This window comes from Pungitius pungitius, chromosome 9 (genome assembly GCF_949316345.1).
Source record: "Pungitius pungitius chromosome 9, fPunPun2.1, whole genome shotgun sequence".
Lineage (NCBI taxonomy): Eukaryota > Metazoa > Chordata > Actinopteri > Perciformes > Gasterosteidae > Pungitius > Pungitius pungitius.
Genome location: NC_084908.1, coordinates 292,876 through 310,469, shown reverse-complemented (window position 1 = coordinate 310,469; position 17,594 = coordinate 292,876). Strand labels below are relative to the sequence as shown.

General features: G+C 44.3%; 4 protein-coding genes across 5 annotated transcripts; 1 reads left to right on the top strand and 3 right to left on the bottom strand.

Annotated features, from left to right (window-relative positions):
* Positions 1 to 359: 359 nt before the first annotated feature.
* slc25a10b (solute carrier family 25 member 10b) lies at positions 360 to 7,393 on the bottom strand. Its single transcript, XM_037472239.2, has 11 exons — positions 6,829 to 7,393; positions 4,199 to 4,318; positions 3,867 to 3,981; positions 3,694 to 3,742; positions 3,573 to 3,614; positions 3,450 to 3,493; positions 3,304 to 3,374; positions 2,975 to 3,067; positions 2,816 to 2,893; positions 2,637 to 2,693; positions 360 to 1,859 (listed from the first exon to the last, which is right to left on the bottom strand). Exons 1-11 carry the CDS (start codon positions 6,916 to 6,918, stop codon positions 1,758 to 1,760), a joined length of 861 nt encoding a protein of 286 aa, XP_037328136.2. The 5' UTR covers positions 6,919 to 7,393; the 3' UTR covers positions 360 to 1,757.
* Positions 7,394 to 8,256: 863 nt separating this feature from the next.
* Positions 8,257 to 10,552, bottom strand: LOC134132769 (claudin-6-like). Of its 2 annotated transcripts, none has more exons than XM_062564750.1 (2): positions 10,223 to 10,552; positions 8,257 to 9,799 (listed from the first exon to the last, which is right to left on the bottom strand). In XM_062564750.1, the coding sequence occupies exon 2, from the start codon at positions 9,676 to 9,678 to the stop codon at positions 9,010 to 9,012; it is 669 nt and encodes a 222-aa protein (XP_062420734.1). In that variant the 5' UTR covers positions 9,679 to 9,799; positions 10,223 to 10,552; the 3' UTR covers positions 8,257 to 9,009. The 2 variants fall into 2 exon arrangements, with proteins under 2 accessions (XP_062420734.1, XP_062420733.1); XM_062564749.1 differs by having other exon boundaries at positions 8,257 to 9,795.
* Positions 10,553 to 11,052: 500 nt separating this feature from the next.
* LOC119218108 (GTPase IMAP family member 4-like) lies at positions 11,053 to 13,228 on the top strand. Its single transcript, XM_037472240.2, has 2 exons — positions 11,053 to 11,278; positions 11,401 to 13,228. The coding sequence occupies exons 1-2, from the start codon at positions 11,257 to 11,259 to the stop codon at positions 12,234 to 12,236; spliced, it is 858 nt and encodes a 285-aa protein (XP_037328137.1). The 5' UTR covers positions 11,053 to 11,256; the 3' UTR covers positions 12,237 to 13,228.
* Positions 13,229 to 13,258: 30 nt separating this feature from the next.
* LOC119218106 (GTPase IMAP family member 7-like) lies at positions 13,259 to 16,546 on the bottom strand. The gene is made up of 3 exons (XM_037472238.2): positions 16,364 to 16,546; positions 16,118 to 16,189; positions 13,259 to 15,624 (listed from the first exon to the last, which is right to left on the bottom strand). Exons 1-3 carry the CDS (start codon positions 16,470 to 16,472, stop codon positions 14,693 to 14,695), a joined length of 1,113 nt encoding a protein of 370 aa, XP_037328135.2. The 5' UTR covers positions 16,473 to 16,546; the 3' UTR covers positions 13,259 to 14,692.
* Between the last annotated feature and the right edge of the window lie 1,048 nt (positions 16,547 to 17,594).

Here is a 17,594-nt window from a genome sequence, read left to right as displayed (position 1 = left end):
ATGCTTTGCATGTGATGGATTGCATGTTGATAACGTTAAGCGTAATTCCCTCTTAACCCTCTGATTGTGTGATCCTGTCCCACGGTGAAGACTCAGACTCAGCCAGATAACAACTGATCTTGGGTCACATTTACATTTAGTGTTTTGATGAGGGCAAATCCCAGAAGGTGAAGCTTGACGCAGATCAGGATCATTTTAGCGTGTGGCAGTCGAAAAGTCCTGCCCCCCCCCCCCCCCCCCCTTTGGTTTCATGACATGGACTCAACACTCATCCCAGGGCCTGCAGCTTTTAACTCATTAGAACTCTAACATTGTGTGGTGACTTTAAACAGAAGGACATTTTAACCAAAAAAGACAATGAAACCATGTTTTTCATTAGTATTTTAATTCCAAAATCAACAGTTAGTAGTTGCAAAATATAAATTCAAAACACCCAGAACGGTGCGTACTTCCAGTTACATGAGTGAATAATGCCAGGTCCACAGGAGTCACTGATCTACAGCACCTGGGGGGGTTTGAGGGGTGCGTGAGCATTACAACACGCAGGTTCATATCACAAAAGGTTGCTCAGAGTTTGTGGCTCTCCTTTGTTCTTTTTCCCCCCTCGTGCATCCTTAGATGAAGGTGCAGACTATTGTTCAGTCACATGCTGCCACCTGGAGGACTCCCATTGGTCAGGCAGCAGGACTCTGTCACAGAGCAGATACACTACAGAGTCTGCATCGGACCACACTTACCCCACAACAACTGGGACGCAAATGTCAGAAACATTACACCTTGGTGCCGCTGACATTACAAAGTCAAAACGTTTTTTCCTTTCAGAGCATGTTTCCCATGTGGTTAGCCAGTGTTAGTCAAAGGGAATCTTACAAAACCGAGTAGCATCCTGAGTCATGAAGTCTGGCTGAAGGAGACAGTAACACCACATGCTCTTGTACAGTCTACAGGCATCAGTATTATTAAACAGAACTAAAAGGAGTTTAAGTGGTCTTATAGAATGAAATTGGGACTGAAAAACAAAGTGATTCCACCAAACCCACCACCAGTCTGAGGCACAGTTTTCCCACAAAAACTCGCTCCTACAAGACAAAACAAACTTGGTCCTCTTCTCCAGAAGATTTAAGCGTGTAACACTTAGAGCAATCGGAATGAGGTATGGGTCATTATAACATTTAACCTGCTAGTTGATCAAGTTATAAAACATGAATTCAATGAAGAAAAAACAAAAACAATTAACCATTCTGGACGCATCACATGGGCTCATCGCTGTTAAATGATTACTACGTAACGACATTTGTTAAGTCACATTTTAGTAATGGCTTTTGGGGACATTATATATAGGCACAGATTCAAAGGCTGCAATGGTTTAGTTTGTGTTTTGTACAGTGAACTGGACAAGTAGAGACTCAGATTACATAAATAGCCAAATCAGATTAGCAATTCGTTTCAAATTAATACTCATTTGTATTGAACTAACGCCACTTGATATTCATCAGATCTCATTTTAATCTTCTCTCCAAGCCCTTTAGGTCACTGTAAGACACCTTTTTATATTTAGCATCTTCTTTCACAACATCATTTTGATTCTAAGCCGATTGATTTCGCTGGCTGTGAGATGGAAGAAGAGCAAAAAGAGAAAAACATGCACAAGTCCAAAATAATCTGTACATGGCGCCGTTTCTAGCCTCCTAAAGCCCGGAGTCGAGCGATGACGGGGTTGTTGCGGGGGGGGCGGGGGGGGGCTCGTGACAGCGTGATCAGGAGATGATGCGAATGCCGAAGTATTTCTTGAGCTGCTCGAGGAAGATGAAGGTGAGCACGGTGTGAGGAATCAAGCGGATTCCAGCGGGGACGAGACCCTGTAACAAAATGAGGTATCAGATCATCCATCAGATCCCTCGGTTTAGAGTTGATGTGCTGAATTGAACTTGAAGACACGCTTAAAAAGTAGAAGTTCTTTGTTATAAGGAGGCGTGTTGCCCATTGTTTAGAAAATGTAATCTATCACACGGAACTTGTAGCCAGCCTGCTTTTATTTTTAAAGTTAAAATATCCAGGTCATTTATTTTTGGCATCTTTTAGGTAGATAAGGTAAATATATATATATATATATATATATATATATATATCAGGGTCTGCCAGCTCCCTGACAAAGTCATCCCCATCCATAGCATCCTCTGCACTGGGATGTTTCCTGTAGAGCTCCCTGCTCACTTACCCACAGACAAGAAGTTCAAGCTGGAACAGTGTTGTAGTTCTTCTACTCAAATACTAAATGACTGTCACATCAAAGGGTTATGCATGAAGAAATACACTTTACAGTTGCAAACTCAGCTTCCTGTAACTGAAGGTAGCCTCAAGCAGACGTTGTTTCGTTAGCGGTGGTGGTTGAAGACCATTAAGTATCTATCTATTGTAAGTACATTGTCAAGCTGCACAAATGACTGCAGCTGACTGGCTGCTGTACGGCTTTCTAAAGAAGAGACAAGTGTCCATGATTCTTAATATGATTCAGCTGATTATGACCTGCAACATCTTGGTTTGAGCATCTGCCACAGAATTTGTATAATATAACTAAATGTTATTCCTTGCTTTTATAACCTCAGTGGGGTTTAAATTATAGTGTGCTGTTCTACCTTATAAAATGCCAGCGGACCAAGCTTGGCAGTTTCTGTTAAGCAATGCCTCACCCCCTGGAGAGAGAGAGAGAGAGAGAGAGACTGGATTAAAACAAACGCTGAAGAATGAAGCGGATGGATAAACACACTAATGGAACGATTAGAGGAGATGAAGATGGAGGGGTCAATCCACTCACCGTGTACTCTCCCTTTGAGCTCATCAGCCTTGTTTTGAGGACATCCAGAGGTTGACACAAGAACGTAGCACAGCCTCCCTGCAGAGGAGCAGGTCATCAGTTAAACACAACTGACTAAATGAGGCTTCCAGGACACACACAATGAAACCTGATACTCACAGCAATGGAGCTGGAGACAAAGTGCGTGAGAATGTTATCTCCCATCAGGCCCGTTCCCAGCACCAGCTGCTTGGCCTGGTCGTAACACGCCAACTAAACCAGAGGAGGAAAGATCTGTCAGTCGGGTTACATTTTAGAGCACGACGGGGTTCACACATTTCTGAACTGATTGGATGTGAATAGTTGTATCCATGCTACGGTGCTACAGGGTTTCCCCTAGGGTTACATCTTCAGGGGGCCGGGGATTTCCAGATGGTTCTGAATTTGACTATTTCTCATGAAATAAGATCATCTTCACGTATTGAACAGACTCTACATCATTGACTTGCCTGTCCCACAGTGACCAACGCGCCTCTGCTGGACGCCATGGTGGCTCCTGAAAAGAGTCTCCTCACACCCTCTGTGGGCCGAGACACGAGTCAGACATGACCTCACAAGGTGACACACACACACACACACACACACACACACACACCTTCTCTGAAGACTCTGTAGAATCCATCGATGGCATGTTTGTAGCTGAAAGACAAAACATTCAGGCTTGAATAACAATAACAGCTTCAAGACGTCTAATGGTTTTGCTACAGAAGGAACTCACTTTCTCCTCAGTTCTGGTTGTAGTTTCATGTCATTCTGCATCCTGGAAGCAGAAGAAAAAGTTAGTTTTAAAAATATAATAATTCAGGTTAATATTAATGAGGATTAAATCATCATCTTACCTGACGTTCACCATGTCTGCTGGAGAGCCCACGAAGCCACCAGTGAAACCTGTTGGTAGAGAAGCCACAGCACACAATCCTCATTGGGTGACACAGCAAGAGTGTGTGTGTGTGTGTGTGTGTGTGTGTGCGCGCAGAGAACGATAAGAGACGCTGAAGGTGTGTGTTCCCACCTCCGAAGGCCCCCAGCAGCACCTTCTGGTAAAAGGGCATCGGGCCCTGGCCTGTGCTGCCCAACATGTCCCGAACCGTCTCGTAGATTGCAAATCTGGTGAGTGAATAGGACATCTGAGAGGAGAGGAGAAGATGATGAGCAAAAACACCAACAACACATTGCTGTTAATTGTGCTGTGCGTGCATATATATTGTGTTGTTGTATGTTGTTTGGTGGAGGTCAAAGCACTGTGGTTGTCCTGAGACTCTCTGGTGACTTGCTGCTTAGATACAAGTAGAAAGTACAAACTAATGAATGCACCAACAAACCCAAAAACACAGACACACGCACCTGTCTGCAAAGGGAGGCAGAGAGGCCACTGTAGAGGGCCAGCACGCCGTCGCTCTTAACCACATGGATGGCCATCCCCAACATCCGCTTCTCCACTTTCTGCTGGGTCTGCAGGTGTACCTGGAAGGACAGCGGTGGGTCACGTCAGTTTGACCCAATCGAACAGCTGGGGGCTCCACCGGCCACTTCTTTGAACGCCAATTCAGCATTCAAAAGGATATTTTTATGATTTAAAAGAAAAAAAGGCCTAATCTAGTCAATAGAGGGCGAGATGTCTGGATTTATTTTATTTTAGTGTGGGACAAGCTGCAAAAACACTGAATGCTACACATGACCTGATGCAACTCATCCCCATGTGTCAGTAGGTCCGATGACTCGCACCTTTCAAACATCTGCTTTGAACCCAGAAGCAGATTTAAAATAAGATTCTCCAGGATCACAGAAATGTTGTAACTCTGAGCAGGATGAGTAAAAGAGGGAAGATAGTAATGTGTAGTTATCACACACCTTATCTACTCATCATGATGTGAACTTTGCTCCACTTCTAATCTGTCGTTGGGCTTTAAGGCCACGAAGTCCTTCAAAACAAAGCTTTCACTTTTCATAAAGTTTAAATATGTGCCAAGTACAAAATAACTTAAGTCTTAAGATATTTGTAAACAATAATCTTTTCATAATAGTGAACAGTTGGCCTCAATAGCCTCATTTTTTCTCCTCAAAAGAGCAGCCATGTCATTTCAGTCCTTTTAGATGCTGGGGAGGAACACGCCAACCATGTTCCTCGTGTTAGTTTAGGTTCAGGTTTGTGCTCATAAACTGAATAAGTGATGATGACACTAAACAAAAGTTATTCAAATTAATTCTTAGAGAGGGGGGGGGGGCACATGTCGGCAGGGGATCACAGAAGTGAAAGAAACATTAAGTTATTGAAAGATTTCAGGACAAACCAAAAGGTTTCATCACTAGTGACGAGGAGCTGACTGAAAAGGCACCTGATAATCCTGGAAATGTTGAAGGCTTTTAAGGAATTTTATCTAGAAGTCTTCTGTGCAACATTTCTGTGGCTCGCATATTAAAGTAACACAACCTGTTCATCAGCAAGGTGAGTAAAGGAAGACACACACATGTGGGGAAATATTCCACCCAAGATGGGTTCAGTGATACCCGGGTTTACACAAAAGAGGAAATGAAAACATGAATAAGAAAACAGGGAAACAGCAGCTGAATCTCACCTAATGTTATGCAAATGTACCAGTGTCACCATGTGAACCAATTCCTCTTGTTACTACTTTCTCACAAAGGAACAATGTCCTTGAAATACTCACAACACCGAGTTGGGCTCTGAGTTGAAATAAACAGGGCCCTCACACTCCTATAGATATATACCATATAGATACCAATGTGTATGAATGAAGTCTTCTCAATTATTACTTTAATACATTTTTCCATTATTCTATCACATTGGGACAGTATCATCAACTAATGCAGCTTCTCACTAAAACCAATTCAGATAGTGGACCAGCACAACTATATAAAACCCACACTCAAAACATTCCTGATCCAACTTCCACTTGTCCACGTTGGACTGTGACTGGATCACATGACTGACACAGCAAGGGAGACATTCCTGTGTTCAGCAGGACCTGAAGGAAAACAATGACTGGGCACGTGTTGCTCATTGAAGTGCTGATTCTAAGCTTTCGTTTACACAGTAAGATGCACAAGGGGAAGTCACTCATTATAGTTTAGCCTGTTTAGGTTGGAGCTGCAGAAGTGTCATCCAGTGGAGGCAAACCGTAAACAGGGCTCCATACAGGTTATTCCTGTGATCTACTGAATGAACCAGACTATGTACACTCTATGTGCACAGCCAGTCAACAACAAAAAGCATGATTAATGCATTTTATCCCTTTTTACTATTTGATACATCACTCTGCCTTTGGAGTCATGTCAGATCTAGCATTCAGACATCAAGTACAGTGGAATGCAGGCCCACTGGGCCCAAGCACCCCAGAGGAGCTTTGATTAGCGGCGTGATCACACACGGCGTCAGTCAGAGGTCTTTAATACAAAGTAAAGTAAGGACTGCAAAGGGCGTTAATGTAGGAGACCGATTCACTCCTCAGATTAGCAACAGTGAACATGCATGACTCAACTGACTGACACACACACACACACACACACAGTGTGGCGTTTCACTTTTACACAAATAATATATAAAGCAGTTAGTGGCAGTCTGGCTTCCATGGTGACGTCAGGTGGTCAGTTGTTAGGCCGGATTGTACCGGTCTGTGACCTTAAAGCAAACACAACCATTGCCTCACCGCATAATGCGCGGTTCTCGGTAGTTGTTGTGACAAGCTGTCACTTGTCCGAACCGCGGCCCTATTTTTGAGCAGCCTCAGCCATTCTGACCGACATTACAGCGATGACAGGCCCTCCACGAGCCCGCCGCCCCGCCAGATCTCTCCATCTAGAACAGTAACACGACGAGGGGTCAGGGAGGGGGTCAACAACTAATCCATCCGGCCGCGAGTCTCTACTGCTGGAGGCAGCTGACGCGCGGTATCCGGGCCTCTGGGGGCCTCTGGGGGCCACACACCGGCGGAAGGTCACACGCCTCGGCTCACCTTGATCAGATCCAGAGGATGCGTGCAGCACGCCGCTCCGCACGACGCGAGCCCCCCGAAATACCACCGCGACATCCGTTTCTCGGTCATGGCTGCGCGCGTTGACGTCTTCCGACAGTGACTTCCTCCCACACGCCGTCCTCGCTCTCCTTCCTGCCCCGCGGGTCGCGACCGTGTGCAGCGCGTGGTTCTCCTGGGCTCGGGTCAACGCGTGATCTGTCTATAAGAGCGCCGCGGACCTGGGAGGACTTTGGGCTCCTGCGGTGTCGCGCGCGCGCGTGCGTGCGTGCATGCACGTACAAACACGAGGCGTGTGCGTGCGCGCTTGTGCACTGTCTGCTGTGTTTGGGTCACGATGCGCAATAGGAAGCGGCGAGGAGCGCAGCCAATGGGCGCCGCGGACGCCGGAGCTGCCTACTCCCGCCCCGGGCTTTCAAAGGTCGACAGCGGGGCAAGAGACCACTGAACGACCCGAACAGCACCAAAAGGCAGCCCAAAGTCACACGCAGCCGCGCGCGTTCACCTCTACCAACGGCCGCGCGACGTGTTAAAGAGACACGCGTCTTCCGGCCGACGCACAGAGCGGCGTCATCACGCTGTGCCTTTAAGAGGACAGAACCACTTCAACGGTCTGACCGTGTAGGTTCGACCCAACCAGATGAAACACAGTGCACAGAAACACTGAAATGGAGTCGTTTGGAAATGAAGACTCAACAAGCAATTATTTTACTTTAATCAATTTAAAGCTGGTTATTTCATCTTGAGACCGATGTAATAACGTCATTAGCAGTGAGGTTGGTTGATCCATCATTAATCAGGACAGTTACACACAGCTTTATCTTTTTCAGCAAAGATTAACTTTCAGCACAGTCAATAAATACACTGAAACTATGTCAGTGTCTGTATCAAGTGCCCCAATAAATTCATCTCTTGAATCAAATGCAGCTTTTAATTCATCCTGCCAAGTTGTATTATCAAATACTCAATAAAAGACAAAAGAGGATCACAAAATGCAAACTGACACTCTTTTTTCCTTTTTGGATGTTGTTAACTTTAATCAAATATAGAACTTTTCATGAAGTGCCTTGTCCACTGCCTGTATGTTATTCTTTTATTAATGTTAATAATAATGAATAATCCATTCACATAGTAAGCATATCAGTTACTGAGTGTTTACTGCCCCCAAGTGTGCAATGTCTGCTGTCACCACTTTCCTCTCAAAGGAACAGTTTGGGAAAATCCAACTGGGAATTAATCGTCATCAGTTTGAATGAACATTTGTGCTGCAGTTGAAACACTTTCCTCAAACACAGAAAGCAACAAACGTGTCTCTCTGGAAGGTCACATATGTGAGAAAGACAGGAATCATCCTGTTTTTCACAGTAACACTCACTGCTAGAGTATAATAATAGACACTTGTAGTGGGATGAAAACACATTTTTATTGTGCATAAGTGGAGAAAAATCATTCAATCACGTCAATACAAAAAAACAAATGAAAGGAGGAAATTGCACTTATGCACTGACCAATGTAATTTATATGATGTTATTAAGTCCACTGCATTGAATGCTGTATAAACCATAAGACGTGCTACATCTCTAGACATAAACACAGTGTTTGGTACACATCAAATCAGAGAATACACGTAAACAGTTCAGATTAGCAACAAATTATTTTACACTAAATCCCAGTAAAAATACATAGAAACAAGAATAAAGAAATGTATGAAAAAAGATTCATCAGTATTTATAAAAAGTGAATAAACATGCGTCGCTGCCCACACATTAGTCAGTGAACACAGTAGCGTACACAGATATGCCGTGTACATCAGACCGCCCACACACACACACACACACACACACACACACACACACACACACACACACACACACACACACACAAGCAGAGGCTGACTGGAATTTGATAAATGTAAGTCACACACATTAGTAAACTTTTAAACATTTAATCCCACTCTGATAGCCAATCAATTCCATTAGAAACCTTCAGCTGAGCAGCTCGTCATGTCATTTCATTATTCATAGTGTTTATTTGACAAATTTGATTTGAGTCCGCATTAAGATCTAAATAAACAAAACCAAACTCCACGATATGAGATAGTAAAACCAGTAAAGGCCTCTATTAGATAATATATATACACATAATATATCCGATATGATCATCTCATACAAACGATTTCTCCTGCTGCTTGGCCTCCCCCGCTGCTCCTGCCGGCGCGTTATCCTTCGCGGCTCCGCCGAAAAAAGCCAGCGCTCGGTCTCCTGGTGGAGAGGAGCCCAGGTGGAGCAGAGAGCCCCCGACCAGGAGCAGCACGCTGGCCAACCAGCCCAGGTACAGCGCCGGGCCCAGCTCCCTCTTCAAGGGCGCGGCGACGGCCGGGTCGTAGAAGTCCCTGATGACCGCGTGGGCGGTCCAACACACGGGAATCAAGTAGGCCAAGCCAGACACGACGAAGAGCAGCCCGCCCACCCTGGCCACGCGAGCCTTGGAGGCCCGGTTGGCGTCCCCCATGCAGTGAGTGCACTTGGCCCCTGCCACCCCGAGCATGAGGGCCAGGAGGCAGAGGAGCAGCGAAAGGACGGTGAGGCCCCGGGCGGCCTGGGCGGACGGGGGCAGGGCCAGGGTGGAGTCGTAGGTCTTGCACTGGATCTGGCCTGTGGTCTGAGACAGGCAGTTCATCCACAGTCCCTCCCACAGCACCTGGGCGATCACCAGCTCGCCGCCCACGAAGGCGGACACGCGCCACAGAGGAGCCGCGCACACCAGCGCCCCGCACACCCAACCCAGGACGGCCAGAACCAGGCCCAGCAGCTGAAGACCTGTGGATGCCATGCTTTGTATTGTCTTCGCCTCTGGGAGGTCACTGAGGTCTCAGTGGATGAGTCGAGGCCGCCAGACGTCCAGCGATTTTGAGCTCTCAGGATGAGCCTCCTTCTTCTCCTCAGTGGCCTTTCTGGAGCAACACCCACCGTTAAGATCAAATAATTCAGCACATTTGAAAATGAACTGATTAAATTACATCACGCCTCTTTAAACTCTACCTTGACTTAAATTGTACTTATAATGGCATGTTTTCAAACTGCTTATTTGACGAAAGTTGTACTTTCTTGTTACTTGTTCTTATGAGTTTGTATCTCTATGGTTGAAATGCACTTATTGTAAGTCGCTTTAGATAAAAGCATTACCTAAATGACATGTAATGTAATGAATCCTTTTATTTCTGAGCCAATACTATCTGACATTTCAAACCAGTTCAATACAACAGTCAAATTAGTAAGAATAAGTATAATCATACTTGCTCCACTGTGTTCTATTTGATTCAATCAACTCACTCTTTTTCTCAAGTTGCTCTTCAAAAAGGTTGAATAAAACGTACCGTACAATCACGACCAGATGTCCACAGATGGCGTGGTGATGGTCCTCTGTGTGGTATAGTGGCCTGATGTGAGCAGTTGGTGCCTTTATACTCTGATGACTGGCCAGCTTGTCTCGTTGGATCTCGTACACAGGAGTGTGGGAGGGCAGCAATGTGTGTAACACTGCATATTAAAGACACACACACACACACACACACACAGATAGTTATGCAGAAAATGACAGCACAAGGACACTTTGTTACAGACGCTGTTCATTGCTGCCATGTTGTCGTTTCTTTCAACATGGAGCCGTGAAGGAGAGCGAGGCTGTGTGGAGCTGCAACACCAAGGAAGCACAATGCGAAGCAACCGCCTTGTCAATGAATGAATGAATCAAGAGTCGCCCTGTAGAGCCACTAGATGGTGTCATCCCCACATTAACTTGTACATCCCCTCGTTTGATATTCATTGTTTGCTTTGTGCTTCAAGTGTCTTGGAAACTTCACTTAGAGGCACTGAATGAAGGTAGCAAGACAAACAGATATCAAGTGTTTTATTCAGACAACTAAATATCAGCTTTAGTAGAGTTTGGAATAAAAGTGCATGTTGATGGGCCAAACTTGTTGAATACTATCTTTGTTCCCTTTGGACCCCTAAGAGAAAAAAACAATTAATAAAAGTAGAAATTGGTGCCAATGTATTGTTTTTGACTGATTTATGCACGTGTCCCACTGAAATGGCAATAACACAAAATCCAAAATAACACAACATTCATTTAAGATTTACATTTAAAATTGTCAAAGGCAAAAAGTTTGGGTGTCGCCCACTTTAGCAGGTAAGGAGTCTCCGTCCAAACAAGTTTAATCACTCTTTGATCCTAAAGGTCGTAGTTTCGTTTTCCAAGAAACCACTGAGGGAGGGGGGGAGAGAGAGAGAAACACAAGTACGACATACTTTGATCTGGAAGGAAAGGTGAAGAAAGGAGACACAACGAGTCAGTGGTTCACAGTGTGGTTTGACCTGTGCATCCAGCTACTTCTCACACTACAGCATAATGGGTTTGACCTCAACAGAAGGTGAGTTCCTTTCCTCGTGTGTAGGAATATATGTGTATATATCTGTTTGTACTCCTTATGTAAACCGACTAAATAGGTCCCATAAGTTCTAATGAAGTGTCTCTGCGTCTTTCTGTCCACAGAATGCAGCTCTCCAGTTGTCAGTGACCTGAGGATTGTCCTGCTGGGGAAGACAGGGTCAGGAAAGAGTGCAACAGGGAACACCATCCTGGGACAAAGAGCTTTCCCCTCAGAGATTTCTCCTTCTTCTGTGACAAAGAAATGTGAAAGTAAAAAAGGCCACTTTAATGAAAGAACTGTGACTGTGGTGGACACGCCGGGAGTCTTCGACACAGCGATTGAAGAAGGCAATTTGAGAAAGGAAATGGAGGAATGCATGTTGCTGTCTGAACCAGGACCTCATGTCTTCCTGCTCGTGATCAGACTGGATGTACGCTTTACTGAAGAGGAGAAGGAGACCGTCAAGTGGATCAAGGACAACTTTGGTGAGGAAGTCTCCAATCACACTCTGGTGCTCTTCACGAGGGGAGACATGATCAAAGAGAACATTGAGGATCATTTGGACAAAAGTTCTGAACTCAAGGACTTAATCAGTGGCTTTAAAGAAAGGTGCGCCGTGTTTGACAACACATGTATGGAAAATCGCTCTCAGGTGGCTGATCTGTTCGAAGAGATCGACAAGATAGTGCACGTCAATGGTCTCCATTATACCACAAGCATGTACCAAGAGGCCCAGAGGAAGAGGATCTCCAGGGAACGTTGGAGCAGGTTGGCAGGCTACGTGAACACTGCCAGTAACTACCTGATTGTGGCAGCAGCCTCTCCTGTAGCTGGTCCTGCTGCAGCTGGTGCTGCTGTGCTGGCGGAGGAAGCAGCCATAAAAACGGCTTCAATCTTAGCGGCTGCAGGGATTACTAAAGGCATCGGATGGTGGATGAAACCTAAAACAAAACAATGAGGTCATTCCATTGATCGCCTTCTTTGCTCCATGGAATGTATATTTGACTTTTTCAAGCTAAATTCTATTGCATTCCTGTAAATATGTACATGTAAAATATATGAAAATACTATAATACCACATAACACAATCCTTTATCAGGTGTGTTTCATGCAGAAGGTTTCGTCAACATCATTGTACTTTCTGTCCAGTGAACAATTCCAAGGGCTTCCAAAATGCTTTCATGATGACTCAAAAGTTCCTTTAAGCAGAGTAAACATACTGATCACAGTTTATTTCAGAAACAGAACCTCAGCCAACAACTGGTTCTTCAGGAACACAAGCGTCACATCGGAAAAGTCCTTTGCTCGTGCTTACTTCTATTGTATCCAGTGTTGCCACAGTTACATGGAAAAGGTCATCAGATTACTGAATACTGATTACTCCATTAAAAAGTAAGATAGTCAAAGTAACCATGTTAGATTAAAAGTTACTTTATTAGTTACTTCAAATAAAACATTGTATTGACTACACAAAAAATCTGATTTTGTCGATTAAATGCCAAGAAAGGTGCTGCTTTTGTTTTAATGTAATCTTTTAAAAAAAAGTTTTTTTGCTCAAAAAAATGTGTATTGTTCTGTTTGATATTCATTATTTGCATTATTAGTTCACTCCCACTAAAACCATGGTTATTTGCAATGTTACTAGTTATATTACTCATATTGTATGGGAGAACGCACATCGGTGTGTGTGTGTATGGGTTTGTGTGTATACTTTGTGAGTTTATTATAGTTTGAGTTGTACTTTCTCTCTATTTTTTTCCAACGTATTCTTTTTGATTTTATACCTATTTTCCCAAATTCATCCTAATTCAATTACTTTGTTTCATTTACACAATCAATCTGTGTGCAATGTTGATGGTGGCAATTCATTGCACATTTCTGTATTGTGTAATGGTGATAGAATGACCCTTGAACTGTGAGGATTAATAAAAGCGACACATGAGTAGAAAGCTGCTGTCCTCCATATAGAATTTGTGCCAAATTTGGGATTGGGGTGTGAACTGGGCTCCATCTAAACTATTTCAATGTATTAAAACCAATTTTATTTAGTTGAATGTTACTAAATCTCAGAATCAGGACTCCATATGAAATGAAAAAGAAACAAAAATACATTGCAGTAAGAACTGTGATGGCCCAGCTGGCAGTAACCACTGCAGGCATGAAAGACATGAATTGTTTTACGTGAATGTCTTTAATGTAACATGCATTATTTATTTAAAACATCAATGTAACGCTCCTCCAGCTGATGCACAGGGTTTAATGTTAAAGTCACCCATATAAAGTATTAAAGTCAAATCATCACAAATAGGAAATATTACATCTCAATGTCATGAAGTTAAAATCACACGCTAGATTTAGACTTTTATACAAATGTAGTTATGAATGTCTTCCAACTCAATTTCCAATTTGAGTATTTAAAAACACATCCCCACTCTGCCCTCTACTGGACAAAGAAGTAAACAGCAGTGGATGCTTTCCTTACGTTACAGTCTTGATTTGATGGATGGAAATCTGAATTGTTTTTACATACATAATGAAAATATACTACCTAAACTTCCCAAAGAAAACTAGTAAAATCAAAGGACAGTTTGTTACTTTCTTTTCTTCTTATGTATTGCCATTATCCATGAAATGAAAAAAAACAAAGCCAGCTTAACAATGGATTACCCATTTTAAGTAAAGGCCATACTAATATCAACTAATATGTCCGTACTAGTACTTAATTGAGTCTTTGTGTTAACAGTTTGTGAATAAACGTTATTCAGTATTCTGTCTTTGATCAATCAGTAGCTGACTCAGGCTGCTCTACAGCTCGTCATTTCCAGGCCTGTGTGGTCATTGTGCTGCAGATGTTGTGTGCTGGCAGCTGGCAGGGATGTGCTGGCAGTGCACTGATGTTAACAATACCTCTTCAGTGAAGTGTGATCGGCCAGAGGACGTTTGCATTGTCTCCCGTTTCCTTTAGGGAAGTGAGCTAGTAATGTTACTAAGAATAAAGCAGCCTGTCACAGTTTAAATCAAGGGCAGTAGGAAATCTGCATGAATATTCTGACTAGGAGCATTTATTACAAGTTATGAAAGCATTATGAGATCAAAAGCACAAGATCTCAATACATTCTAACCGTTTATTCGGAATCATGATGTGGCTTCATGTGTAAGCTACAAACAATGAATGAGTGGAAGAAAAGAAAACGCATTTCATAGCGTTTGTTTACTGTCAAAATCAAAATCAAGTACTTCTGTTGTTGCAACTTTGTGATAAAACCTAACAATTCTGGAAGCGGAAATCAGAAAAGGCCATAACAGCACCGTTCACTTATAGGCTCTAAACAGTAATGAGCAATGTGTGCAATACTTCCACAGTACGTCCAGGGTCACATACTGCAGATGTCCTGATCCCTCCCCAGCACATTGTTATACGGGGACATTCGCCTTGGCTTTGCATCTTATGCCCTTCCACAAGCAAAAGGCAGCTAGACCACAAAGCACCGCCAGGACGAGCACCGGGGCTCCGAGAGCCAAAGCCACCGTGGTGTCGGCTCCCACGGCAACAATCACCCCGGCAACCAGCAACAAAAAAGCAGCAGCCGAGGCCACGCGCAGGTTCTTCCTTTTGAGCTTTTTCTCCTTCTCTCTCTCTTTTTCTTTCTTCTCCCTCTCTTCGTCCCACATTTTCTTCTCCTCCTCTTTCTTCTCTTCCTCCTCTTGTTGCCTGCGCTCCTCCTCCTCCCTCAGCTTCCTCTGGGCTTTCTCGTACAGCTCATTGGTGTAGTGCTTCCCCCCGTTGTCCTGTATCATTTCCTTGATCATGGTGATCAGCTCTTTGACCTGCACCCGGTCCTCTGCGTCGTTGTTGTTGAAGGCGTGGTACCTGCGTCCGAACGTGATGGAGAGTCTCCGCAGCTCCTTGCACTCCTTCAGAGCATTGTCAGCTTTGGCCTGATCTTTGCAGGTGAACAGCATGATAGTGTACATGGAGGCGTCGTCCCCGAAGTTATCCTGGATCCACTTGACAGCGTTCCTTTCCTCCTCGGTGAACCGCACCCCGAGCCTGATCACCAGCAGGAAGGCGTGAGGGCCGGGCACCGACATCTTCACGCACTCCTCTATTCTGGTTTTCAGCTCTTCCTCCGTGACGGCTGTGTCAAACAGACCCGGCGTGTCGATCACCTGGACCGTGGTGCCGTCCACTTCCCCGCTCTGCGTCTCACAGTACGTGGTCACAGACACGGGGCTCGGGTCCTCTCTGAACGCCGCTCTTCCCAGGATGGTGTTTCCGGACGCACTCTTGCCGGATCCAGTCTTTCCCACGAGGACAATCCTCAGCCCTCCAGAGAGGTCCAGAGCTGAAAGAGCAGAAGCACAACGGACGCTGAGCAGAAGACGAAGGCCAGTCCCTTCGCTCCTTCTTCTCCTTTGCACCTCAGTCAGAGGGGGGGGGCACGCAGGAGGAACGAACAACTGATGGTGGCAGCAAAGCACGGACGTTGTCAGAAGCAACAGCGTTTAAATGTTACAATTAAAAGTGCACACTCGTGTGTTTATTGTAGCGGACGAAACCCTTTCACTGAAAACGCTCCTCTCATTGAACGGTGCACAAAGTTAAGAAGTGACTAAAAGGCAGCGATAGATATATACTAATAGATATTACAAACTGAGGATGCTTTTATCAAGGTTTTTCTGATGATCCGCCCTGAACAGGAAAAGCTACAAAGAGCTAACACTAAAGAAGAATAAACACCAGACGTGATATGAAGCATTATTAGTCCTGTGTACGTGATTAGTTATTAGTGGTTGTACAGTAGTGTACACATTTAGAGAGACAATGAATGAGCGTACCGTCAAAGTGATTCAGACCGCACCCATCCGGCCGAGGTAGAGTTTTCTCTTTCTTTTCTCGCAGTGGTATTGCTGTAATGTTACCAAAGAGACACAAATACCCCGTATTAGTCATTATCAAGGTCCTTTTTACGATTTCCTTCTCATTCACATCAGTGTAACTGTCACAGTGAGTCGTACATCTCACACAATCCAGAATTTCCCTGCTGGTTTAAAAACAAAAGATAGATCAGATTGATGTCTTACCTTCAGCCATTAGTTCAGATATATATTTTCCAGTTCCCTCGTGGCTGAATGCGTTGTTCCAGGCCTGAGTTGTATACTTAGACGAGCTCGGGGGCTTCTCTGTAGACATTAGCACTGTGGGAAGTTTCTGGAGGCCTGGCCTCTGCTTCCTATTTCCTTGTATTGTCTCTAGTTTACTTCTGAAAATGTGCATTCCTAAAGAGGCTGTCCACAGCTTGAGTGTGGCTTTGTCCGAGAGTCCGACCCAACACAAGCAATTCATTTATTTAATTGACAAAAAGTAGTGTTATTATAACCCCATTATGCATATATTCCATTACTAAAACAGATTCATTCATCTAGAATGTGAATTGTGCAAATATGGTCAGTATTTGGCATCCTGAGTGAATTCAATAACAGATGAAAGCCAAATTGTTTTTTAGCTCACACCATCCCACATGAAGCATTTCAAAATGTAGTCCACAGCATTCACAGGAAACACTATTTCAGCCATTGAATTCTCTTCCATGTGTTTTAGCTCAGCGACCTTGGAACACTTGAGTGTCGTCATCCATCCGACTTCACCACTGGATTCTGCTTCCTCTCTTGTTATTAACGAGGAAACGCTGGTCAGTCAGCCTGTGTAGATGTTTGCTCTCTTTTGCCACTTGGCCCTGCACAGATTCATGGATCCACTCCATAGCAGCCTTCTCCTAATCACTGAATCTTGGTATCGGACTAATCCCTTAGAGAAAGGTGTCGGAGCCAGGTACTGACTGGTTAATGCACTCTTCAATATTCACTTTGAATTATTCTTGTAGTCATAAACAACAGGTGGCACTCTCTCTGGATGGTGTTTCCAGAAGAACTCATGTCCTTCTCCAGGTTTTACAACAACAATGAGCCTCAGGTCTTGTGCTGAGCCTTTGACAATTAATAAAACACGGCATCAGCTGAAATACTGGACTTCAGGGTTAGGGTTGGGTGTCTTGCAGTGGCATTGTTTCTTTTTAGATCAAGTATACCTCTGTGCTGGTGTCAGCAGAGGTAGTATTGTAGTCTACAATGATGTTTAAATTTCCAGCATCACCAAATTTGGAAAATAATACAAACCAGAAGAGGTCAAGGAGAGGAGGGAGCAGGAACCCGGTGGCAGGTGTGTGTGTGTGTGTGTGTTTGTGCTTGTTGACTTGCGTGACCAGCCACCTGCCTCCATTCATGTTTATCTCGGGGTCACGATCTTCCCCCGCTG

Coding starts and splice junctions, on each gene's coding strand:
- LOC134132769 (XM_062564750.1), bottom strand. CDS start 9,678: ATGGCATCCACAGGTCTTCAGCTGCTGGGCCTGGTTCTGGCCGTCCTG.
- LOC119218108 (XM_037472240.2), top strand. CDS start 11,257: ATGGGTTTGACCTCAACAGAAG. Junction 11,279..11,400: donor GGGTTTGACCTCAACAGAAG/GTGAGTTCCTTT, acceptor TTCTGTCCACAG/AATGCAGCTCTCCAGTTGTC.
- slc25a10b (XM_037472239.2), bottom strand. CDS start 6,918: ATGACCGAGAAACGGATGTCGCGGTGGTATTTCGGGGGGCTCGCGTCG. Junction 4,319..6,828: donor ATCCTCTGGATCTGATCAAG/GTGAGCCGAGGC, acceptor CTGTCCTTCCAG/GTACACCTGCAGACCCAGCA. Junction 2,894..2,974: donor TTGTCTCCAGCTCCATTGCT/GTGAGTATCAGG, acceptor GCTCCTCTGCAG/GGAGGCTGTGCTACGTTCTT.
- LOC119218106 (XM_037472238.2), bottom strand. CDS start 16,472: ATGTCTACAGAGAAGCCCCCGAGCTCGTCTAAGTATACAACTCAGGCC. Junction 16,190..16,363: donor ATCTGAACTAATGGCTGAAG/GTAAGACATCAA, acceptor GTAACATTACAG/CAATACCACTGCGAGAAAAG. Junction 15,625..16,117: donor CGGTCTGAATCACTTTGACG/GTACGCTCATTC, acceptor CTGCTCTTTCAG/CTCTGGACCTCTCTGGAGGG.